The sequence below is a fragment of the Typopeltis vanoorti genome, chromosome 6 (genome assembly GCF_054136105.1).
Source record: "Typopeltis vanoorti isolate ZY-2024b chromosome 6, IOZ_Tvanoo_1.0, whole genome shotgun sequence".
Classification (NCBI taxonomy): domain Eukaryota; kingdom Metazoa; phylum Arthropoda; class Arachnida; order Uropygi; family Thelyphonidae; genus Typopeltis; species Typopeltis vanoorti.
Window position 1 is genome coordinate 131,576,425 of NC_143554.1, and position 27,079 is coordinate 131,603,503.

General features: G+C 36.5%; 1 protein-coding gene across 1 annotated transcript in view; it reads right to left on the reverse strand.

Annotated features, from left to right (window-relative positions):
- LOC150105953 (ankyrin repeat and BTB/POZ domain-containing protein 2) overlaps nucleotides 1-27,079 on the reverse strand; it is a 228,455-nt gene that overhangs the window by 15,235 nt on the left and 186,141 nt on the right. Inside the window, exons 14-15 of the mRNA XM_090394597.1 lie at nucleotides 17,448-17,635; nucleotides 10,938-11,006 (exon numbers count right to left, since the gene is read on the reverse strand). Of these exons, the coding sequence (XP_090250723.1) occupies nucleotides 10,938-11,006; nucleotides 17,448-17,635 (257 nt within the window). The remainder of the gene's footprint in view (nucleotides 1-10,937; nucleotides 11,007-17,447; nucleotides 17,636-27,079) is intronic.

The window sequence follows — 27,079 nt, forward strand, 5'->3', positions numbered from 1 at the left end:
GTCAGGCCAAGATTAACTCAAGGGAATTTTTTTGCTATATAGCAAGCAAGAGAGAGAGAATAATTATGGCAGGTTGACACTGATGAATAATCATGGTAGCAGAATAACAGTTGCAGAGGATATAGTGGAATTATTGAATGAGCACTTTATCAGTGCATATCGTACTAGTGTAAATGATGCAGTGCAATATATAGAAGGGAGGCAAGTATTAGGAGAAATGGAAGTGAAATAATCAGAGGTGTATCAGGTGTTGATTGGGTTAGATATTAATAAGACTGTGGAATGGATGACATATCACCACATATTCTTAATGAATGTGCACAACAGTTAGCTATGCCCTTGACCTGGTTATTTAATGAAAGTCCTCCAGTAGGTAAGGTTCCTAAGGAGTGGAAAGAAAGCAAAATAGTACCACTCCATAAGCATGATTCTAGGACAGAAGTTTCCAATTATAGACCAGTCAGTATAACTGCAGTTGTTGTCAGGGCCATCTTGGAGGTGCAGTGGGTGCAATGTACCTGAGCCCCATGATCGAGTGGGCACAGTTGGTACACATTTGTGGAAACGTATTTTTTATTCATTTTTATTTTCTTCTAATTTTGCTTATAACTAATGGGATTTCATCAACAGGATTTTAGGGCCCCTGGTAATAATAATATCTCTGTATTCGAAAAAGAAAAGATTATTTTCCAAACTAGCAGAAGTTTTACTAAACCCGGTAGAGGAATTTAGATGTCACTTTTTCAATGTTGTGATTGATACTGTTATTGTACAAATAGATGAGAGATTTAAAAATAGACCCAATGTTATTTCTTATTTTAAATTAATCACTGATATAAAAACATTAGAAAAAAATGAACTAGAAAAACCGCTCAAGGAATTTTGTAAAATATTATAGTAAAGATGTAAATGAAGACTTAATCCAGGAAATTGATTTGTTATGAGAATTGATCTTGGACCAAAAAAATGTAAATAACACGCAAGACATATTGCAATATATTAAATAATAGTTATAATGAACTATTTCCAAATGTGCTAACTGTATTGAAAATTTTCTTTACGTTACCAGTTACTATAGCAAGTGCAGAGCGTTCTTTTAGCAAATTAAAATTGATAAAGAATTATCTTCGGTCAAGTATGTGCGAAGAACGCTTAGATGCACTTGCTATATTAAGCATCAAAAAGGAAATTGCCAAAAATTGTAATTTTTCAGAAATGATTAATGACATAGCAAAAAAAAATCGCATATTTAAATAAATACATATTATGCAATATACATGTTAGTAAAACTAGGCCCCTAAATAGTAAACCTATTTATTTTTTTATGTGCTTAAATTACTTTTTTTATTACTTTAAACAATAATTAATTGTAAATAGTTTTTGTGCACTAGTTGGTGAGCCAGGTTACTTTTGTTTGTGTTAAATATTTATTTATTTTAATTATTTAATATTTTTGTTTGTGTTCAGTAAACATTATGCTAACCTGTTATATTTCGAATGTGGTTTTTTTTTGTTTTCCTGTGCCAAAATCATTTGCAGGTAAGAGGTTTTACAATATGTTTATTTCAAATCCTTTAATTTTTACCTTTGAAAAATATTTTAGGGTCCCAAAAGGTTTCTTGCACCCGGGCCCCTTTATAGAGAAGGCCAGCCCTGGTTGTAGTCAAGGTGTTGGAGAGATTGATTAGAAATATCAGATCCTCTACGATGGTGAGCATGGATTTTTAAATAGTTGGTCTTGTGTTAGCAATTTACTTGCATTTTAAGTTAAGGTAATGAGTATGTTAAATAAGAGAGAATCATATACAGTGATATTCTTGGACTTGACTCTAGTGGTTTGATAGAATTACCACATCATGAGTGGTGTACAAGCTGCAGAGGATTGGAATAGATAGTATATTGGTTAGATGGATTGGAAATTGGCTCTCTGAACGATACCAGTAAGTCATGTATGAGCAATATCTCAAAAAAGGTGAGTAACCAGTACTGTGCCCCATGGTTCTGTTCTCGAGTCCCTGCTGGTTAACTTGTTTGTAAATGATATATCATGTGGCCTGACTGGGGATCTTTAGTTTTTTATTGTTAATGATGCAAGGTTAGGGAGAATTATAAATAGCACTGCTGATATTAATTCCCTTCAAGAAGTTTTCAATAGACTTCTGGTTTGGACAAATGAGTGGGATTGTAATTTTAACATTAATAAGTGCAAGGTATTGCATTTTGGAGTTCAGAAATATAAGGCTATGAACTATATTGATAACACTGTATTGCAGGAAGTGGATGAGATTTGAGATCTGAGAGTGATGGTTGACACTAGTCTGAATTTTAGAGGGCATATTGCAAGTGTTGCAAAGAATGTGCATCATAGTGCCACTGTGTAAAGCATTGGTCAGACCACAATTCGACTATTGTGCTCAGATTTGGTCACCAGTTTTCATTGTGATGTGGAAACGTTGGAGAAGGTTGAGTGACTAAGACAGTATCAGGACTCTGGAATGTTGGCTATTTAGAGCTTGAAGGAATGTGAATTGCAGAGTTTGGTGGATAGGAGGGAAAAAGATGTTAAATTAGTGATGGGATTTTATCAGATTAATCTAGAGAGGGTTATAAAAATAGTATAAGGCAAGAAGGGAAAAACCAGAGGCCATCCCTAGAAGTTATATAACATTGTAGTGAAGAGGGGTGTAGGGAGTAGATTTTTTGCATAAAGAATTAGAATGAATGAATGAATGGAATGCATTACTGAATTATGTATTTAATGCAGGGCGTGTTAACACTTTTAAGAGTCAGTACGATAAATATGTTGTCAATTGAATGAATCTCCCATGATGAGTCTGCTGACTACATGGAGGGTTTAATAATAATAATAATAATAATAAAGCTGTGAAAAGGTGAAATGAAGAGTTAATGAAGATGTTATCAGAATTATGGAGTGTAAATTCCATAAATTCTCTGTAGACAATGGTAAACAGGAGAGAGAGATGGTATGATTGAGGGCTATAAACTTCTGAAAGTGCATTATATGATATTGACTGATGAAGTTTTTTGGAAGCTGTGTACAGTTCAGAAAAGGGTGAGAACTAGATTTTTCTCTCACAGAGTAGGAAGTGTACAGATCAATTTGCCTACTGGTGTTGTTTGTGCATCTAGCATGAATGAATTTACGAGAAGATGTGAACAGCTGGATGAGTGATGTATGGCCTTCCACAATGAGTCCTTGACTTTCTAGAGGTCTCAGATAATAACAATCATCATAATAATATTGTAGTATATCTATTACAAAATGTGAATAAATGGTAAAAACAAGACTTACTTTTAACAAAGTTGTGCAGTACTTTTTTTTTAGAGGATCAAAGTGCTATCTACCTAACCTCTGGATATTGATCATAATCAGCCTCTCCAACACCTAATGATCACTCCTAAAATACTGACTGATCTGAAATGACTTATTCCATCCTAGTTCCATTGTTGAATAATGGAATTATGTTACCCTCTTTCCCCTTATTAGAACTGGGCTCGTGGTGAGACTCAAGCTGAACAACCAAAATGAGGACATTGGGGTTATCCCTTCATACTATCAATCTCTCTTTCTCACACTCTCTCTCTCATAATGATCTTGATGTGTCTAAGCTCTCACACAGCTACTCATCGTACCACATTTTGCTGACTATTTATATTCATTTTCATTGAATGAGAATTTTTCCTATCACCAACACCAAATTCATTAAGTGAATCCATCCTGCAAGTACAAATCATTTCTACTATTAAATAAAGACCTTCCACACACCCAACATACTGAATACCATTTCTCCTCCTTCATATGCATTGAATATTTAGGAATTGCAGCTCTCCTTCTCAATTCATTCCCATCAAACCTTGATAAGTCTGACTCTTGCTCTTCACTCATTGCCCCATTCCAGGGCTGGTCCGAGAGTATCTGATACCCCTAGGCAAAGAAAATTTAGGCGCCCCTATACATTGTCTCTCTCTATATATATTTTGTCATACTCACACAAGCACATGTACACAAGTCTTAGTGCCCCTAGGTGATTGCCTAGGTTCACCTAATGATAAAACTGGCCCTGCCTCATTCAACAACTCATTCATATCAACTTTCTTGTACCATCTTATTTTCTTTTAGGTTGTTTTGATCCAACTAATACAATCATTTCTCCTTTGTTTTGTTTTTACCTGACTTACATATAGTTTCAGTCATGTCACAAATCTTCACTCCCAAAAAATATACTTTCATTATTTGCTTTTCTAGCACCCCCCCCCCTGAACTACTGCAGAAGTACAATATATTACAACATCTTTTTTCACTTTTTTTAAATTCTTTTGCACCCTTCCACATTTTGTCTTTCTTACTCAGTAGGTTTCCAGTCTTTACAACATGTTTTGTATTATGAAGTACTTGCCAAAGTCATGATATTCTATCGTTGTACTCAACTCTTCTGTTTTTTTCTTATACTACTTTCATATGGCCTATCTCACTCTTCCTTTCTCTCACCTCTATTGTCTGTTGGTGGTAGATGGCACTGGTGTAGTTGTTGCACCCCTTCCACATTTTGCCTTTCTTACTCAGTGGGTTTCCAGTCTTTACAACATGTTTTGTATTATGAAGTACTTACCAAAGTCATGATATTCTATCATTATACTCAACTCTTCTGTTTTTTTTTATAGTACTTTCATATGGCCTAGCTCACTCTTCCTTTCTCTCACCTCTATTACTACCTCTACTCACGACTGCATTATTTTTTTGCATGCCTTATGTCAATCAACTCATTTGATCCTTTGTTAGATATCTTGCCCATATTCAAACTTTGCACTCCTCTGTCTGTCTAATTAGCACACATTTCTGACAAATTCTCAGCTTACCCTTTCTCCTGTAAACTAATGAATACATGTTCACATGAACATGTGAGAAGTGTCATTTTCTGATTATTAAGTTAAGACTTTCTTTTGTGAATTGATTATAAATTTTTATTAAGATAAATGCACTGTTTAACAGAATTAAAATTCATTTGAAAAAGACAACAACGTAACGGTATTTGTTATCAGTGTCTGCCTGGTTGGTCGAGCAGTTAGCATATCTCCTCTCCAGCCAAAAGGCTGCAGGTTCGAATTCCGCTGTGGGCATGGATGTTTGTAATTGTCTGTTGGTGGCAGATGGCACTGGTGTAGTTGCGATTCGTTGTAGTTGGTGGATTGAGTGGTGGAGACAGAGAGTTGTAGAGTAGGTATCCTCCCTTGATGAGCCTTTGGACTCCCTGGAGGTGTCACATAATAATAATCTGGTTTAGGGACAGTTTGCCTTTCCAGATGTTTAAATGGTTACATGAAACATATTATATAGGGATTTGAAGGAGTTTGAAGGTATAGCATCAGAAGATGTATCCATAACTGAGGTAGACACTCTGCCTCCAATTGGGGAGAGTGACCATGCAGTCTTGTTCTGGGAAGTTGCCAAACATATAGAGTTCTCTGTCAAGAAGGGGTTAATGTTCAACTATAAGACTGGTGATTATGAGAGACTCACGGGTCATCTTGGAACAGTGCCATAGCTTGACAAGCTACAAGGAGAGAATGTCAATAGTGGTGGTCGGAGATTGCTTGAGAGTAGCAGTATCAGACTTCATACCAAAGGTCAGGAAGATAAACCAAGTTGAAATTAAGTGGATGAATAGGGATATGAAGCAAGAGTGAAAAAAAAAACATTGTGGAAGAAATATAAAGAAAAAGTGATCAGCATACACATGAGCAGTACAAAGTGCAAGCAAGAAGGGTGACTAGTATGGTAAGGAAGCCAAATCAGACTAAGAGAGATTAAGCAAAACAGGCCAAAATAAACTCAAGAGAGTTTTTTTTTTTTTTTGTTATGTAGCAAGTAAGAGGAAAAAATGACTATGGTAGAATGACTTTAAACAATGCTCATGACTGAACCAAAAGAAATAGTTGAGTTGCTGAGTGAACACCTCCTGTTCATCTACCTCAACATTGAGGTAGATGAACAGGAGGTATTCAGCATATTAAAAAATATGAATGTGAACACAGCAGTGGGACTGGATGGCATGTTATCCCCTTGTACTACGTGAATGTGCAATTGGGATTGCCTCTGACAAAGTTGTTCAATCTAAGTCTCAGCTCTGGCAGGGTTCCAAGTGAGTGGAAAAGAGGGTAAGATAGTACCATTGCATAAAGGTGGCTCCAAGACAGAGATGGCAAACTACAGACCAATTAATATATCAGAAGTGGTTGTTAAAGTATTGGAAAAGTTGGTGAAAGGTAAAATACAACACAACAGTTAGTGAATAGAAATGTGATACTTTATAGTGGGCAGCATGGCTTTGTAAAAGGTACATTCTGTTTTAGTGACTTATTCACATTTTATAATAAAGTGATAGCAGAATTGGATAAAGGTAATGGCCACACAATGATACTGCTCGATTTTGCCAAGGCATTGGACAAAATACCACTTGGAAAACTATTACAAAAACTGGAGAGAATGGAAATGGATATGAGGCTAGTAGCATGGATAGGGAGGATGGCTGATGAACAGACACCAGACAGTAGTTATATGGTGCAGTGGAGTCTAGGAGAACGATAGTGACTAGTGGAGTGCCTCAGGGTTCAGTACTAGGATGAATAGTCTAATTTGTATATCAATAACATAGGGAAAGATTTAAGAGGGGATATTCAGTTGTTTGATAATGATGCAAAGCTGGGGAGAGCAATAGTTGATAAAGCTGATGTAGATATCCTGCAGGATGATTTAAGTAAATTGGCATTGTGGGCAAAGGATAATGATTGTCAATTTAATGTTGCAAAATGTAATGTTATGCACTTTGATTTGAAATGGTTGCATATGGCGTTAGTTTATTGATGGTATTGGTTTGATGGAAATTATTATTATTATTACGGGCAACTCCAGGGAGTCATTAGACTCATCGAGGGAGGCCCCAAATCATTTTCATCACAACTATTCGACATTCATACAGTATCTATCATACCTCGCCTTAAACTCATTCACTGTCACAGCATCCACCACAGACTCAGGGAGCGCATTCCACTCATTCACTACTCTAAAAGTAAAGAACCCAGCTCTAACACCTTTACTAACCACACTTTTGCCCAGTTTCCATGGATGTCCCCTAGTCCTCTCACAACCAGCCCTGTTCTCAAAAATATCTTCTGAATTAATTTTATAGAAACCCTTCAGTAATTTGAATGTCTCAATCATATCTCCCCTCCTCCGCCTATCAACCAATTTTTGCAACCCACAAATCCTCAACCTGTTCTCATACGGTTCATTCCACAGACCTGCTATCATCTTGGTCACTCGCCTCTGGATCCTCTCCACCTCCTCCCCATCAAGAAGAAACCTAGGTGACCAAATCTGAGCACAGTAGTCGAGATGAGGTCTTATCAAGGCTCGATACAGAGGAACAATAACCTGCTTGTCTCTGCTTGTCAACGTATTCTTCAGCAACCAAGTGATTTGATGAGCTGATTTGGCCACTTTTGCAATGTGTCCCCTAAATTTCAATTCCTTATCCACCAACACTCCTAAATCTCGTGCCTCATCAATTTCCTGGAGCACGGTTCCACCAATGCAGTAAACTGCCTCCCATCTTTTCACCCCAAAATGCATAACCTTACATTTTGCCACATTAAATTGACATCCATTCTCCCTAGCCCAGACCTCCAATCTATCCAAATCATCCTGCAAAATTTTGACGTCATCTGCATTCACTATTGCCCTACCCAACTTTGCATCATCCGCAAACAAATGAACTGTTCCTCTCAGATCCTTTCCTATATCATTTATGAACAAATTAAACAGCAGTGGTCCAAGAACAGATCCTTGTGGTACACCACTAGTCACAGGCCGTCTAGTGGACTCTACTCCTGAGTAAACCACTCTCTGATATCTCTCCGTCAACCACCCTCCTATCCATCTCACCAACCCTATGTCCATTCCCATATGCTGCAATTTACTGATTAGAATTCCATGTGGTATCCTGTCAAAGGCCTTAGCAAGGTCCAGCAGAATCACTGTAAACCCATTACCCTTATCCAGTTCAGCCGTCACTGTGTTATAATACGTGAGCAAGTTACTGAGGCATGACCTACCCTTCACAAAACCATGCTGTCCCCGATACAGTATCCCATTTTCTTCTATCCAATCTTGTATTTTCCTCTTGACTATTTTCTCTAAGACCTTGATAATGATTCCTGTTATGCTGATTGGCCGGTAATTTTCAACAGCAGCCTTGGAACCACCTTTGTGCAGTGGAACTATTTTCCCCTCTTTCCACCCCCTTGGGACTGACCCAGTCCTGAGGCTCAAATTAAACATAATGGTCAAGGGCACTGACAATTCTTTGGCCACTTCACGTACGACACAAGCTGGTATACCATCCAATCCCACAGATGTATTGACATTGAGGTTCTGTAATAGACTAGTTACCTCTACCTCATTCATCACAATTCCAGTATAAGCTGTTGGTTCCTCCATTTCCGTAAAGCCACCACCTGGATGATATACTCTTGCAAAGTGCTCGCTCAGTAATTCCACAACATCGACTGATTCAGTTACCTCCCTACCCTCAGCATTTTTTAAGATCATTCTACCATGAGCATTTTTCCTTTTACTTGCAACATATTGAAAAAACTGTTTGGGATTCTCTTTAGCCTGCATGGCAAATTTCCTTTCGTAATCTGCTTTTGCTTTTCTTTTGCTTTACCACCCTTGTTACCATCCTGGCCTGAGCTTTATACTGTTCATGCACCTGATGGTCACCCTTCTCCTTAAATTCCCTCCACAATTGTTTCTTTTTTTGCAGCTCAAGCTTAATAGTGTTATTCATCCATTTAACCCCTACCTGATTTATTATTCGGACTCTTGGTATACAGTCAACCATTGCCTCCTGCAAACAGTTCTTAACCACCTCCCATGCACCATCAACATCCAGCCCTTGCAGTTTTACATGCCATGGCATTGAGCCAAGCACACACCTAAGCTTGTCATACTTACCAGCCCGATAATTCCACATATACCCTGTCTTAATTGTAAATTCGACTCCTTTAGCCACCTCCCAAGTCATGACCTTATGGTCACTCTCACCAATTGGTGGCAACATGGTCATGTTCGTTACAGCTACATTCTCAGTTGCAATTACTAGGTCCAGCACTCTCTGCCCCCTGGTATTTTCCAATACATGTTGCCGTAGATAGTTGTCCCTTAATAACTGCATAAAATCCAATTCCTTCCTCCCATGTGCCCTCTCCTCTTTCCAGTCAATGTTACCATAATTGAAATCACCCATAATAATTACCCTCCTTCCATTCATTTCTTCTATTTGCTTATGCATACTATTGATGAGGCTAGGGAGTCAAGGATAATTGTGGACAAAGAGTTGAAGTTCAGAGGGCATATTGCAAAAGTTGGTAAAATTGCTCAACTAATTACTTGGTTGTTGAAAAACATGCTAACACATAAAGATAAGTAAGTTATTATTGCTCTTTATAAGGCTATGATTTGGCCACATCTTGTATGCAGATTTGGTAGCCTGGGTTTCTTGAGGACCAAGGAGATGGTTGAAAGGATTCAGAGATTATTATTTTATTATTATTACGTGACACCTACAGGGAGTTTAAAGACTTATCGTGGGAGGGCATCCTCTAAAACTCTCCGTCTCCACTCAATCCACAACTACACCAATGCTATCTATCACCCACCACCACCATTAGTATTTTCACAGACAATCACAAACATCCATACCCACAACAGGATTCAAACCTGTGGCCTTTTGGCTGGAGAGTGCATACACTAACCACTCAGCCAACCAGGCCGAGATGAACGACCAAGATGGTGACAGGTCCGTGAAATACTCCCTACGAGGATAGATTGAAGGTTTCTATTACAAAGTTTAGTTGATAAGTGGAAAAGAGGGGATATGATAAAAACTTTTAAGATATTAAAGTGGTTTTATAAAATTGATGCGAGTGAAATTTTTCAATATATGACAAATAGTCAGAGAACTAGGGGCCATCCATGGAAGTTGTGTAAGAGTGTGGCTAATAGGGGGTGCATGGACCAAGTTTTCTGCATGAAGAGTTGTGGGCAAGGAACAATTCTGGAATGGATTGCCAGAATTGGTTGCGAATTCCCTGACAGTGAATGGATTCAAGGAGGTATGATAGGATTGTGTGTATGATGGTTGATTTGGGCCTCCCACGATGAGTCTCTGGATTCTATGGAGATGCTGTAAAATAATAATAATAGAGTTCACAACCAATATGAATCTGATATAACAGACTCCATTGTCATATTGATAATGTCAGTCGTCAGTTTGACAATATCAAAGGCAACAGTTGTGTACATACTGGAAATTGGCAGTGCTTACCATTACATGATATATACTGGCGTATATTAGTTAAATTCATATGAGTGCAAGATAATTAGAACATCAAAGATCAACTGTGGCTGATATCATTAAAAGACAAATTATTTGGTGAAAATAAATGGTTATACTGACAGAAAAGAACAGTAGAGTGTTGAAAAGAGCTGTTCCTCCTATCAGTTAATTCTTTCTACCAGAGCATTCATGGCTGCAGTAATTTGTGCAAGAACACAAAACAGCATACACAAGCTATACATATCATGCATATTATGGGGGGGGGGGGAAAGAAGAGATAGCAAAACAAAATTGTAAGGATTGCTGGAGTACGATGGATGAATAAAGCCTAAAGAAGAATAGAAAGGAATGGAGAAAATTGGGGGAGGCTTTCATCCAAGTTGAAAAAAGAACACCTAATAGCTAGTTTACTTTGACATGTTATGTCATCATAATAGATGCCAAAATGTGAATGTTGTCCACAGGTATTATGAAAATGTTGCAGATCTTTAAAATAGATTATTAAGAAATACTTACTTCCAGTACATCATTTTGATCCACTTCAAAATCTTCACATCCTCCTTTATATAGGTACTGCATTACTAACTGTAAAGCAACAATAACAAAAAAAGGAAAAGTTACTGAAAGTAGTTGTGCTATAACATCAGGTAATAAAGACAATTTTATGCATTCTTATGTGAAATTCAAAATGAAACTTGACTCCTATTTTTGAATAAAGGTTAGAAAACATGTATGGTTTGACTTCGGTTAGCCATACTGTCTGGAATGTTTTTACTTACATATATTTTAATCTAGTGTATCAAGTTTTTTGGTGGGTTAGACAGTAAATTATATTTGACAAGAAATTATATTCTTGTCAAGTATAATTTACTAACTGGTTAACTTTATTAAGGTGTGCTTTGTTTAAAAAAGGTTAAAAAAAAGGGGGGGGGGTATGATTGAGAACATTTAAGCTGTTGTAGGGTTATTATTCAATTGATATGGGGAGATTTTTCATATGATAGAATGTGGGCCACATGGAAGTTGCAAAATAAAGTAGTGGGTAAGAAGTCAGTTTTTAGCATGGAGGGTGATAGGAGCACATAGAATGCATTGCCTGAGAAGGTGGTAAAAGTGCAGATTGTGGATTGGGTTAGACAGTAAATTATACTTGACAAGAAATTATATTCTTGTCAAGTATAATTTACTAACTGGTTAACTTTATTAAGGTGTGCTTTGTTTAAAAAGTGGCTCCAAAAGCTGAGTAAACTATGGGTAATCTAAAAAAGATCAATCTTTCATCACTCTAAACCTAAATCTGTTCAAGATACTGGGTCTCTGCATTAGTTCCACCAGACAACTCAAGTGTGAGTAAACAAACGTTTACACACTGTTCAAGTGGCTTCATGAATAGACTACATGCATACAGAGGTTCTGAAGTTACATCAAATTATTGAAGAATAATTTGCTGCACACACCCTCCCAGATGCATATATTACCTATATTAGGAGAAAGGGTCACTAATACCAGTTTTTACCTTTCTTTGGGTATAATAATAAAAAAAAAGTCCCAGAGGTCCCAAAAACTGCCCCACAAAACCATGAGCAATCTAAAAGGTTCACTTTCTTATCATTCTAAATCTTAATCACTGCAGGATACTGCATTCCAGTAAACAATACTATTCCAGGCAAGGCACAACTACAGACAAAAGTCCATCACATGGCAAACCTTAGCACTGCTTGATATGAGAAAACAGTGCATCAGTCTCAAGCAGTGAATATCAAGAACAGTAAGCACCCACTAGATGATATTTATTCTAGTTGAATTCTAGAAGAACTAAATCAATACAGAAATCACATTTCCATACAAGTAGAAAACTAAATTGGTGACTGGCTTTCTGATAGATATCAGACAGCTGTATATGGGAAAGCAGTATCATGGAGTAGGAAGGTTACAAGTGGAGTTCCAAAGGATTCAGTACTGGGACCATTACTGTACAGTCTTTGTAACAATGATGTTATTACTGGATTAGGAAATATTCAGTTGCTCACAGATGATGTGATGGGAGGGTTATCAGTAATAGTGCTGATATTTTGGTTCTTCAAGATGATTTGGATAAGCTGGAAAGGTGGAAAAATCAATGGGACTATGAGTTTAATACAATTAAATGTAAAGTTTTGAAATATGAATCATCCCATCCACAGATTGGATGCTCATTTAGTGGATTTATACTAGAAGTAGTGGAAGCAACAGATCTTGGGGTGAGTGTAGATTTGAAGTTTGGAGGACATGTTGCAAAGGTTGTTGCAATATGTCCTCTTGAGAATTACTGTAATATTGAAAAAGACATTGATAATAAGAGATAAAAGGGTGGTAGTCACATTGTGATTACCACTCTTTTAATTTTGATCATACCACATCTGGATTTCTGTGCTCAGATCTGGTCACTGGGATGTGAAGAGGATAAAATAACCTAGGAGAGGGTGCAAAGATGGCTAATGAAAATGACATCAGGACTATACAATGTTGGTTATGAGGATAGGCTCAAGGCATGTAAACTATAGAGTTTGGTGGATAGAGGATGGGGGGGGGGAGGCAGGATATGATTGAGAACATTTAAGCTGTTGTAGGGTTATTATTCAATTGATATGGGGATTTTTCATATGATAGAACGTGGGCTATCCATGGAAGTTGTAAAAGAAAGTAGTGGGTAAGAAGTCAGTTTTTAGCATGGAGGGTGATAGGAGCACATGGAATGCATTGCCTGAGAAGGTGTTAAAAGTACAGATTGTGGATGAGTTTAAGGAGAATCTAGTACAAATGGACTTTGTGTTGTCTAGCATTGACCTCCCAGGATGAGCCTTATGATTCCATGGAGGTTAGAAAAACAATACTAATAAGTATGTATCACTGATGAAGTAATATCTGGCTAATTTTTACCCTGTATTGGTAATTACACAGAGTAAAAATTAGCCAGAGCATTAACATAATCTTATAAATTTATCAGGTCCCAGACTGAATACCTGACGGTGATATATAAGGCGACCGTGGATAGAGTATATCCAAGTGTAGAGTTTTAAATTAAGGGGATATAAAATCCACATTGTTTCAAAACCGAATAAGAAACTCAAAGATTGGAATCAGAGAGTTTCATGCCGAATATAGTAAACTATAAAGTATCGGCGACACTAGCGTGAGCTAATGCAAGTGACCCTAGTATGTAGTACTATACCGGACAATTCGTTGCAAAGGTGGGGAAAGTTCAGATCGCTATTCTTAGGTATTTTCCATAATGTAAAAACACATTTCCTAGGAAATGTATGCTGTTATTACATTATGGAGGGAGGTCACTACCCAGACCTGTTTCAGCCTTTTTTGAGGCTTCATCAGTGAGTAGCTAGACCATAATACCAAAGTGTATAGCGAAAATAACTTATATACTCTGCTATACTAGTTTCCAAAGAGGTGCAACCATTAAGTTACTTAAATATAAAGAGCTAATAAGCTTCATTTCAGGGATATAAACAATATTTTAAATTAAGGGGATATAAAATCCACATTGTTTCAAAACTGAATAAGAAACTCAAAGATTGGAATCAGAGAGTTTCATGGAGTTCACTACCCAGACCGGCTGAAACCGGTCTGGGTAGTGACCTCCCTCCATAATGTAATAACAGCATACATTTCCTAGGAAATGTGTTTTTACATTATGGAAAATACCTAAGAATAGTAATCTGAACTTTCCCCACCTTTGCAATGAGTTGTCCGGTACAGTACTACGTACTAGGGTCACTTGCATTAGCTCATGCTAGTGTCGCCGATACTTTATAGTTTACTATATTCGGCATGAAACTCTCTGATTCCAATCTTTGAGTTTCTTATTCGGTTTTGAAACAATGTGGATTTTATATCCCCTTAATTTAAAATATTGTTTATATCGCTGAAATGAAGCTTATTAGCTGTTTATATTTAAACAAGTGTAGAGTAATCCATATAGATGATGAATAACAGTGGCAATAGCATGTATCCTTTTTTTACTTAGCTGGCATCAAATTATGACCCTACAGCTTTCAATTTTAACTGGTGACTTACTATTTAAATATAGACTATATATAATGTCTCATTTACCCCATATAATGGCAGCTTTCTAAGCACTTTTCTTTTAGCACTTCTTATCATATGCCTTTTTTAAATTGACAAAATGTAAATACAGATCCTTCTATAATTTCCAGCATTTCTCAACTATATCTTGAAATAAAAATCTAATTCTGACAGGCCAAACAGAGGCTGTCTTATTTTCCTTTCTTATGACTACACTATGAACTTTAATCTGGAATTATCTGGATTTTGTCATTCTGAACTATGCAGTATAGTCACCTAAAACTTTTATACACCCATATTTGTATTTCTGTTAGTTAGTTATTCACATGTGAATGTCACTGGATGCCACATGGTCACTCCATACTTCACTGGATTTTGGGAGTAAAGCCTTCTGCTAGGAAAAGTGGTAGGGTCACAGATGCCCTTTCCAGAAAAAGCTAGTAGAACAATCACAAACATCCATGCCCTTGGCTGGAGAGCAGATACACTAACTACTCAGCCAACCAGGCTGGCGAGTATTTCTGGTCAAACGTTATTTATTTTAGCTGTCTTCCCCTTTCAGGTTTCTGTTGGTTTTTTTTTCCTACCTGAGGTATTGATATATACTTCTAATAGCATTTCTCTTGAATATTTTCTTGAATAATGAACTGTTCTATTACTGCTTATTTCATTTAATAATACTTAAAACTATTATTATTTTTGTTGTTATTATCATCATCATCATCATCAAAGACCTCCAGGGAGTCAAGAACTCAATGAAGGAGGCCACACATCACCTACACCAGCTGTCATAACTTTTCTTAAACTCATTCTTGTTAAATGCACTCATCACTTCAACAGGTGAGCTCCTCCACTCACTCATACATGCAAACTTCCACAGATGCTCCCTTGTCCTCTCCCCATCTTCCATATAATGGAAAATTTTATCAGCTGGTATTTCATAACATCCTTTCAGAAGTTTATAGGTCTCCATCATATCATCCTTCTCTTGTTTACCAGTGTCTGCAGTCCAAATACTCTCAATCTGTCCTCATAATCTATATTCCATAATCCTCATATCATCTTTGTGACTCCTCTCTGCATCCTTTCCACAGTTACATCATCCCTTGGGAACCCAGGAGACCAAATCAACACAGGGGTCCCAGTGTGGTTTTATTGAGGCTTTGAAAAGAGGCAAAAATGACCTCCTTATCCTTATATGTCAATGTTTATTTCAGCATTGCAATTATCCCCTGAGTTGTGTTTGTAATATCTGCTATGTGACTTTTGAGCTTTGTAACTTCTTATCCACCATAACTCCAAGATCCTTAACCTCATCAGTTTCTCTAAGCATAATTCATCAACATATGACATTGGAAATCTCATCACAATGTACTGCATAATTTTACACTTAAATTTTTGAATTGACAATCATTATCGTTTGTCCATAGTGCCAGTCTATTCAAGTTGTTCTGCAAGTGGAGCATATCAGCAGTATCCCTGATTATACAGCCAGCCTTCTTTTACATCATTAGCAAAAAAAAAAAAAAGAGAACATCTCCTGTCCTGTCCTTCCCAATATCATTGGTGTATAGAATGAACTATGATTGTCTGAGGATTAATCCATGGGGAACACTGCTGGTCATCTTAAATCTGGCAGATTCACCACCATCCCTAAATTATATAAATGTAAATCAACGATCTTTAATTTCTGATAGCTGTTCATTAGTTCATGTTTAATTATCAAAGTTAATGGTTTATATTCCAGTCCTACACCATCTAATTTATGTGACAGCCTTTCATGTGGTATCCTGTCAAATGCCTTAGCAATGTCAAACAGTATCATAGTTTTGTAATATTAATATTCCAGTATATCCATTCCCTTTATCCAACTTAATCATAACATGATAAATTACTCAGACACGAGCAATTTATCATGTCCTGTTTTACTGTTTAGAATATCCTGTTTGTCCAAAGTACAAGATTAAACAGAATTAACATTCTTTGTTCTAGCTTCACCTTATGATCATGCTGATGCACTGATGATGACCAGTTAGTTTCTGGTCGAAATATTTGCAGTAATAAAATTATTGTTTAACAAAATTGCAGTAATAAAATTATTATATATTATTACCTGAAAACTGTATAAAGAGGGTATGAGTAGGGGAATGAGAGGCAGGATTTTTTCATGCAGAGGTGTGAATGATTGGAATGCCTTGTCTGAGAGTGTGGTGTCTGCAAGGAGTTTGAGTGTGTTTAAGACACGGTATGATGAGATGTGTGTGTGATAAAAGGACCTCCCAGTTGAGTCTTTGACTCCATGAGTTCTTGGGGTAATAATAATAATAATAATAATATGTGTGTCTAATAAACTTTATTATGCCATAAATGCCATTAAAAACTCAAAACTCTGTTGAGGAAGTTATTCCTTTTACACATCATAGTCAATTCAACACAGGCATGTCTATTGATATGCTGGACTATCTACAACTTATAAGTTGTAGATAGTTTCAATAATTAGTTGCAGAAAGTGGAGTGAAGAAAGCCTAACTTCAAAGTTTCTCAGGTAGTTGACTTCAGGAAAATGACTCATAAACATGCTTAATGACTGCTTTATCATTCATCAAATGGATCTCTGATAGATTTGCCTAACCTCTCATTGCACATCAGTCACTATAAATTATGCATAGTATAGTTGAACTTTGTGGTTGAACCGTTTTCATCCTGACATTTATTGATTAGAATGGGATGGGTATATGTGTCCAGATCTCTTGAATAGGTGAAAACTATCTTAGATTACATAATTATTAACAGTTTCATTTGAAAAACTTTTGACTTTAAAATATTGGCATTCTTTTGTGGAAACTCTGTATTTTAATATCCTGCAGGCCATTAATTGGCTATCCATAATATATATCAAATTTTTTGCAATTATAGCATTTATTTTAAATAAAGACTTTATTTTACCTGGAATATGTCGTACCGAATATCATTAATCTGAACAACAGGAGGCACTCCATCACTGGATTTTGTTGATAACATAGCTTTAAACCGGGGTGAAGCATTAACTAAAATGATTTTATGAGCATAAAAAACTCGACCTTCTACTCGAAACTGGACATCAGACATTTCTGGATTGTTCACATACTTTGGATCTGCATTCAAAATAAAAAGTAAGCAATTATTTTCTGTTATAAAAATAAAGATTTATTTATCAACAGAAAATAATTCTGTTGATAAATAAATACCGCATTATGTCAACAACTTTCCTACACATTGATCTATCATTTTTCTAAGTATTTAATGCATTCCAAATTTATACACTGGTGACCAAAACCTAAGGAAAAAGGCTATTTCTGAAGATTACAACTACAAATTTAGATGAATCAGCTTGTGGTAATTTGCATAACTTACACAAGTACACATTCAAATTTTCAAATTGTACACAAAGGGATCACATGGCAGCACGCAACAGGATAAAAGGCAAAAGGCTGCACTATGCAGACTGCATCTTCACGAAAAGAGGGAAGCTCTTTTCGTGAAGAAGTAAAGTTGCAAACTTGGATGCTACGTAGTGTCTCAAAGACTTCATCTATGTGATTTCACACGGGAAAGAATTACTGGAAAGCTTAAAGAGGGCCACAAAATCACTGATATTGCCAGAGACTTTGGAATCTCATACAGCATTGTATATAGGCTCTGGGCAGCATTTCAAACCAATGGAATGTGTTCCAGATGTTTGCTAAGAGGTCATCCCTCATTCTACCACAGAGCATGAAAATGGATTTATGGTTATAACAGCAAAACATAATCAATACAGCAATGTCAGCTTCAAGTCGGCTTCATCAATAACAGATATAGGGATATCTCGACAAACTGTGGCAAGACCTCTGCGACAAGTAGACCTAAACTCCCGAAGGTCTGTATCTGTGTCCCTTTATCCACAACTCATCGTAGAGCACACATTTTCAGTGGTGTTGTAAAAATTGGACAAGACACCAATGGGCTAATGTAGTACTCTTTATAGATGAGAGTCATTTTAGTCTTTTCTCCAGTTCTAGACAACACTTGATCTGGCATGAAAGTGCTACTATTTATCATAGTGAGAATGTTCTTGAAAGGGATAGATACAACGATGCTGGGGTCATGGTGTGGAGAGGCATTATGCTTAATGGATGTGTCGAGCAACAAAAAGGAACTATGGCTGGTGAATAATATTGCAACAAAGTTCTTCAACGTCATGTTTGATTATTATGTAGTGCTGGAGGTGAAGAATTCATTTTTATGAATGTCAATGACACACCACATCATACACGAGCAGTGAAGATACTGCTCGTGTATGATGGGATGCAACAGGGAGACATATTGCTGCTCGAAATTCCCCTCCAGAAAACAAACAACGCCTTATCCTTGCTCTGAAGGAGTAGTAGGCCAGTTTGCTTCAAGAACTCCTGAATCACTTGGTGCTAAGCATGGTAGATGTTGTGAGAGTTGCATCGCAATTTCAGGTGAACATTTTCCATACTAAAATGTTTCTCTGCATTGTTTTCTATAAGCACTGTACATTAATTCCTTAACTATGTCCTTAGGAAATTTGTAACTTTTGCCAAAAACATATTGCAATTTAATTTGTACGAAATTTATAACACATTTTTAGTGTAATATAATTTATTAGTATGCTGGCAATAAATTTATGTTCACAATTGGCTGTAGTTATGAAAATGTTTTCATATACAGGTAAAAAAAGTTCATCCTTAGCTTTTGGACACCAGTGTATATTCTTGAAGTGTGTCAGAATATTTGGTTACCCCCCCACACACACACACGATATATACTGTGTATAGAAGAAAGTTCTCATAGTATAAGAGATCTACTGGAAGAACAAGAAATACAATTTATGACATAGCAATAAATGATGCATTAGTATGTCCAGAAATGTTTTTGAGGATTTATTATATGTGCTAGTGCTTTCTTTGTACATAGGATTAAGGATTTATTATATATATTTTCAGAGGGAAGATTTGTTAATGTGTTTATGCCTGTTAAAGTGACCAATTACACCTTAGATTAGCTGTGCTCATACATTCCTAAATGCCAATAATCTCAAGTCCCTTTCCAATATCATCATTTTATTATTATTATTATTATTAGACACCTACAGGGAGTCCAAAGACTCATCGAGGGAGGACACCTGCTCTACAACTCTGTCTCCACCACTCAATCTACCAACTGACTGCAACTACACCAACGATATCTACCGCCGACAACCACCACCAGTTTTTCCAGAGACAATCGCAACATCCATGCCCAAGGCAGATTCGAACCTGCAGCCTTTTGGCTGGAGAGTACAGATACTCTAATCACTCGGCCAGCGGCTGGCTTTTTTTTAATATTTTTTTTTTTTGTGATTTGGCATTTTTAATGTGATTCTGCCATTCCCATCATCTCTCTCTCTCTCTGTGTGCGTGTGTGTGTGAAGGAGAAGTCTTTTCTTCAGTTTTTCCCAAGGAGATTCCAAAATGATGCTATGATAATGCATTATCAATGAGCTCTTAATGTGATAAATTAAATTTTATCATCATCATCATTATCAGTTTCTTGATATGTACCTTCAAGAGGAGTGTAAAGGATACAGTGACAGTACTACACAATCATACATTATTATTGATGTCCTGTCAACAATATTCCTCCAAGTTATTCTGTTATCTGTCAGGACACCAATATTATTAGATATTGTATTTTGGCCTTCTAAGGCCAAAATGCAATATCTAATTGATGCAGTCTTCTGACTGCATCAATCCACCTACTTTTTGGTCTTCTTGTGGTTCCTTTTCCTGCCAAGATAGTAGAGGGGAAAAAGACCCAGAGCATTTGATGAAAGATTAGCAAAAGAGGCATCAAATGCCTGTTTTTCTAATCTTTCCTTGCCCATTCTGTTTAAGTGACTGATATCACTTTAGATTAACTGTGCTCACACATTCTTGAATGCTAACAATCTCAAGGCCCTTCCCAATATCTTCATTTTTAATATCATTCTGCTATTCCTACCATCTGCTCACTCCCCTAATTTCTCAGAACTCTCATATCTGTGGTTACAAATCTTATTCAATCTAGTTAAAGGTTCCTGCTTGCACTGGAAATACTGAGCTTAAATCAGTACAGAAATCATATGAAAAATATACGACTTTCGCACCGATTTAAGCTCAGTATTTCCTCAGTCTTAATCGCACTGATAAGAACTCAACAAAGGTTGAAACTGGTCTGGGTAGTGATGCTTTATCATAATGCATAATGATCTACATGTCCAAAAGGAAGTGTGTTGTAAAAAGTATTATAAAGTCAGTAGTCTCTATATGTAAGCCTAATTGTGAAGATACTTCACGTGCAAACCTTGTTTGCTTGTGACCTGGCTTATTATGGACAGGCAAGAAGGGCTTTTGATATCCACTTCAGAAAACAAAAAATACAATCGCCACTGTCATTATGGCATGTAGGGACTGACAAACCATGCTTTGGACACCCCTTTACACCAGATTAGATGGAAAAAAAAAACAAGTACTACCTAGACGTCATTACAAGTCAAACAGACTGATTTTGGAATCAGCAGCAGCAATAAAATATTCCCCAAACCTGAGCAAGTATTGCTGTATCAGTTTACCAAAAATCTGGGAGACATTCAATTTAAGATCAATTTAATCTTAAATTGATGGTTGTAAACCTCTCTTTATACAACAATATATGGTGCTATAGGTAGTGAGTTCAATGTGTTGTCTTTTACCATTTTAAACCTTCCCCACTATTAAGTAATTGCTACTATTGGTGTACTGTGACAAACTGTTTCTGCTTTGGAGATCCATCCATTTACTCATTAGACATCATCAAATACTGGTCACTTAGTTGTTTGATGATGTGCCACACCAGTCCTTGCTAGTTGGTCCTGTGATATACTTTTCTGGAGGCTTCAATCCTCTGAAGATCAGTCACTTCAGCAACGCCATCCGTCACTTCTTCTTTTTCCAGGAGATTTGCCTTCTATTACTGTTTTGAGAGGTCCTCCTTCCATCCTTTCAATGTGTCCAAAGTATTTCAACTTTCTTCTGCTGACATCCTTAAAGAGCCTTAAAATTCTACCAATCCTTTCTAGCACCATCTGTTTGTCTGCCTTGTGGTATATGATATTCAACAGCCTTCTGTAACATCTTTAACTTCCAAGTCTCACAACTAAAAGTTGTGTTGGAAAAACAGCTATATCCAGAATCTTCAGATTTGTTCCTGTGGAGACAGATCCATCCTTCCAGATTTTAGACAAGTCTCTGACTGTTGTTTTAGCCATTTCTAATCTTCTTCTGACATCTTCTGAACAGCAATTCTTCACATTAAAAATGGATCCCAGGTACTCAAACTTGCTGACCTCCTTAATTCTTTCCCCATTAAGGCACACTTGTTTCTCAGGAGCTTAACTGTCTGTATTTCCTTTGAGAACCATAATCTTTATCTTGCTAGGATTGAGCCAAAGTCCTCTGTTCTTACTGATCTCATTAACTTGGTCAAGGATCTGTCCGAGTTCTTCCTTGCCATAACAAAGGAGCACTGTAATTATCAGCATATTTCAAATTACTGATCAATCTACCACCTATCCTAATTCCTGTCTAAAGCTCATTCAGTGCTATAAGCATGATGTACTCAGCATAAATACTAAACAGGTGAGAAGAAAGTAAGCATCCTTGCCTTAATCCCTTTCCAACCTGAAGCCAATCAGTTATTCCAACATCTGTTCTTACCATGGCTTTTTTGCTCACTGTATAGGTTACCTCAACAGCCTGATAATCCGTTGAGGTAAACCCATTATTTTCATTACTTCCCACAGTTTCACATGCTGAGCACAGTCAAAAGCTTTAGAGTAGTTTACGAAACACATTACCATGGGAAGTTTAAATTATGTATAGTTTTCTATTATCTGTCTAAGGCAAAAGATCTGATCTCTGTTACCCTTACCTTTCCTTAAAACTTTCTTGCTTCTCAAGCATCTCTCTCTCAACTTTGATCTTAATCCTATTTAGAATGATCTTTAATAAAATCTTACTTGCATGAGAGATTAAACTAAATTCTATAGTTCTTGTAATATTTCATATTTCCCTTCATGTGTAGTGGTATGAAAACCGACTTCTTCCAGTCTCTAGACCAGTGGTTCTTAACCTTTTCCAAGTCACAGAACACTTTCGATTATAAGAAAAGTTTGGAGAACCCAAAAGCATTAGGGTCATAAAACTAACAATAAAAATATGCATAGACTTGCCTTTTATAAAAATGGAACTTATTTTAATGTGATACTTGAGCTTGTCGGCTTTTGCACATTTCAGCAATATCAGGTCTAATATGTAATATAGCTACCCTCATCTCTTTATCTATATTAGTAAGTCTTTCATGCTTTTAGGTTTTTATATTGGTTAATATTGAGAAAAAAATCGAACTCACACAAATATGATGTTGAAAACTGTAACAAAATTTTCAATGCCTTTGTGGAGAGAGCTGGGTATTTGGTTTGGACAAAAATCCAAAATTCCTCAAGAGTTATTTCAGAGAATTTCATTTTTAGAGTACAATCAGTTGACAAGGTAACTAATTGTTCTTCTTCTTGTAACGAAAATTCACAACTCGTATTAACTGTGCCAAATGGATTTCGTATCCAGTCATAATTGTGTATATTTAAGGAAGGAAAGTAACTTGAAATCTTTTCTTCCAATATTGTCAAATGTTCTATTATAACGGAAATAATTCCCTCGACATTTTTATTATGGAGCGAAGGAAACATATCTACTGTATTTTTTTTTGATATGCAGTTTTTCCAAAGAGATACTTTTTTCTGAAAAGCTGACAATTTTTCAGTGAATGTCAAAATATTTTCATTTTTTCCTTGGATACTTGTATTAACGCTATTTAAGTAATTAAAAATATCGGCTAAATATGCCATTTTAGCACACCAAATATCATATGAAGACATTTTACAAAAGCATCTGTACCTTCATTTTGAAAAAAAGCCAATAATTCATTCTTAAGTTCTAAAATTCGGAATAGCACTTTACCCCTGTATAATCATCTTATTTCAGTGTGCAAAATCAAAGATTCGTACCTGGCTTCCATAGATATTCAAAGGTTTTTAAAAAAGCGTGCTTTTAAAGGTGTTGACTTGATATAATTTACCATATTTACAACTTGTTCTAGTACAGGTCTTAATATTGCCGGTAATGTTTTTGAAACCAGAGATTCTCTGCAAAAAACAGTGCGTAGATATAATATTTGGGTTCATTTTCTTTGCAAGGGTAACAAATCCTTTAATAGAGCCCACCATTGATGGAGCACCGTCCATACAAATTCCTACACACAGCTCCCATGAAATTTAAAAATTTTCTAAATATGACGTAATAGAGTAAAAAATATCTTCTCCTGTTGTACGTTCGGTAAGTTCTCTGCAGCATAGAAATTCATTCACTATTTCGTTTTCATTAATGAAACGAACGAATCCTAGTATATGAGCTTTACCGCTAATGTCAGTGGACTCGTCAATTTGTAAAGCAAAATGTTGTTTGGAAAGTTTATTGGTAACTGTTTTCTCAATATGATCTGACATATCTTTAATTTCAGTTTTCATAGTATTGTCCGAATGAGGAATTTTCATAATTTCCTTTTTTTGCTTCGTCGCCAAACATAATGTTTACTATTTCAGAACATGCTGGTAAAATAAAAGGCTCTGCTATAGTAGGTGGTTTAAATTTTACAGCAATTAATTCAGCTACCTTATTTGATGCAAGTTGAGCCTTATCGGAAATTTTAACAGTCTTTTCAAAATATTTTACTTGTTTAACTTGCATGTCCGATAATCTCTTGAAATAATCTTTAGTTTTTGAAGCAAGATTGGTGTGCTTCATAGTAAAATGTCATTTCAACTTAGCAGGAACCATTGTGCTACTGGATAGTTTTCCCCTGCATACAAGACACTGGAGAATAGGACATTCTTCCTCACTAGTCCATGTAAAACCGCAACTTAAATATTCTTCCGAATATTGTCTATTAATTTTTTTTTATTTTACTACATATAATGCTGTCTTCTGTATGAGTCGTATTTGCAGCGATGTCATTACTATTACCTCTTCCACTTGTACTTACTCCATCATTAATATTTGCTCCAGAATCACATTTTCGTTTAATAATAAATTTATCCATTGTGTACTACTACGATGTTAGACAACCCACAAACCAAATACACCTTAAAAATGGACTGCACGCTATTATGATGTTACACAACACACAAACCAAACACATATCACTGAATGACTGTAAAAGAGATGCTTCTCCTGCCCTTTCTGCAAATACATGACCTATACGCAATATTCTATTGGTTTAGAAGTCATAGCAGTCTTCAGTTGTTAGGATCAGAGTAGCCAATTACACTCAGAATTGTGTCATGTGACATCTTTCACCGGTGGAACACTTGTAACCAGTTCGCAGAACACCAGTGTTCCGGGGAACACTGGTTAATGATCCCGTCTCCCATCTCCTTATAATCAATCTATGAAACACTCTTATCCCTTCATTCTCTGTAGCCTTAATTAGCTCTGCTTGGATTCCATCTGCACCTGGGGAACCTTATTGTTATTAAGCTGTTTAACTGCTCTTTCAACCTTATACCAAAATGGAGGAGGTTCCAAATAGAATTTTTCCTGGTGAGAGGGCTCTTTCAAATTTCCCTTATCCTCTCAGCTGTACAGTTCTTCACAGTATTATTTCCATCTGTTTTTGATTTCCAGTTCTATTAGTACTGCTCCATTCCTGTCTTTGATGACATTCAACATGGACTTAAACTTGTGCTTGAAGTCACAAACTAAATAGTTTAAGCCCATATTGAATAAACATCCTTTTATAACCGTACCTCCTCATCTGAAACTCTATCTCTTTACATTTATTAGCATAAAAAATTTTTTTATTCTGCCTGATGGCTCTCCTGACTTCTCTATGTAATCGCATATATTCTTCAGTCTCTGTGTCTCTTTGTTTCTCCAACCACATTTTTTAGATTAAATCCAATGTTGATTCTGATATCCATGGGTCTCTTAGTCTTCTAATTGGACCTAGATACTTCTAGGCTGTATCCTGTAATATAATCTTGACTCCTTCCCAAAGAATTTCAGGCAAGAGTTCTCCTCACTTGTCTCCAAAAGATCATCCAACTGAGTTGAAGTTTCTTCTCTGAACACATCAGGGATTATTCTGACATTCAGTCTAATGGTATGGGCCTCACTTGGAAGATTTTCAAGTCTCAGTGTAACTTTGGCTCTTACTAGCTAATGGTCTGCAGTCTGCTCCAAGATAAATATGCACATCAGAGATGCTTGTCTTCCACCTTTGGAGAGCCAGGATGTAATCAATCTGGTGCCTTGACATATCAATGTTAGATACTCAAGTATAGGTCTATCATGGATTTTTCCGAAAGTAGGCAAAGGTGTTACATTCACCCAGACTAAACATGCCACACTCAGGCATAACTCTCATACTCTTTCCCACTTTTGCATTTAAGTCCACTAAGATGAAACGTAAATCTCTCCTTGCCAGAACTGTCTTCAGTATCATGATTATCCCATGATGCTTTGACTCACCTCCTGAATAAACAACTGGCTTACCATCCTGTCTTTTGAAGTTACCTTCTCCATTTCATCTGGTCTCTGTAATTCCCATGATGCCATTTTATATCTCTCCATCTATTTACAGACAACATCAAGAGCCCATCTGTAGACCCTGCACATTCCATTGTGCCTATGTAAAGTTCATGTTTAAAATTAATCCCATACCTTCTGTATTCCTTGTTCATAATATCACTGACTTGTGTTGGAGACTGTAATATACTTCTTAAACAGGCCCCTCTGCTTCAGCTCTGATTATTCTGCACATCAAATGATGCAGCATAGATGTATTATTAGCAACAACCATATTAGCGTTTGGAGTGAAGTCATTGCAAGAAAAAAAAAGTCGTACAGTTGCAAAGGCCCTTTCCACATAACTGGGAAGTTTTGGTCCCAATTCATCCCACATTGGCCAAGTGGGTTAGGACTTCAGCCTACTAGGTGAGATTACTTAGCAGGTAAGGCAGACTCCCACTGTATACGACAAAATGAAATAGCAAAATAAGAAAGATTCACCTCTAGCCCTCAGATACTCCAATAGCATTGGGAGGAAGAAGCAAGAAGAAAAGAAAGGAAAAAAAAGAAGGTAGGGACCAGTCTATAGATAATATAACAGATTATATTACTTAAGTAAGGCATGGTTCAGCATCGATACCTCAGGTTTGCCACTCCCATACTCACTAAAGTGATCCCCTGAGGATGCTTTGGAGCTGCTGAGTACAAAACCAGCAGCTCCAGTGAAATATCAGCAACTAAGAATATAAATATATTACTCATTTTCTTATTATTGTCTTGTGAATGAAACTGTATAAAATCTAAGATGAACTGCCAACACCTAAGCCTTTCTACACATCTGCATCACAAAAGATAGAGACTCACAAATTCAAGTAATTGCTTCAAACTGGAGGGAAGCAGATCTCAAAC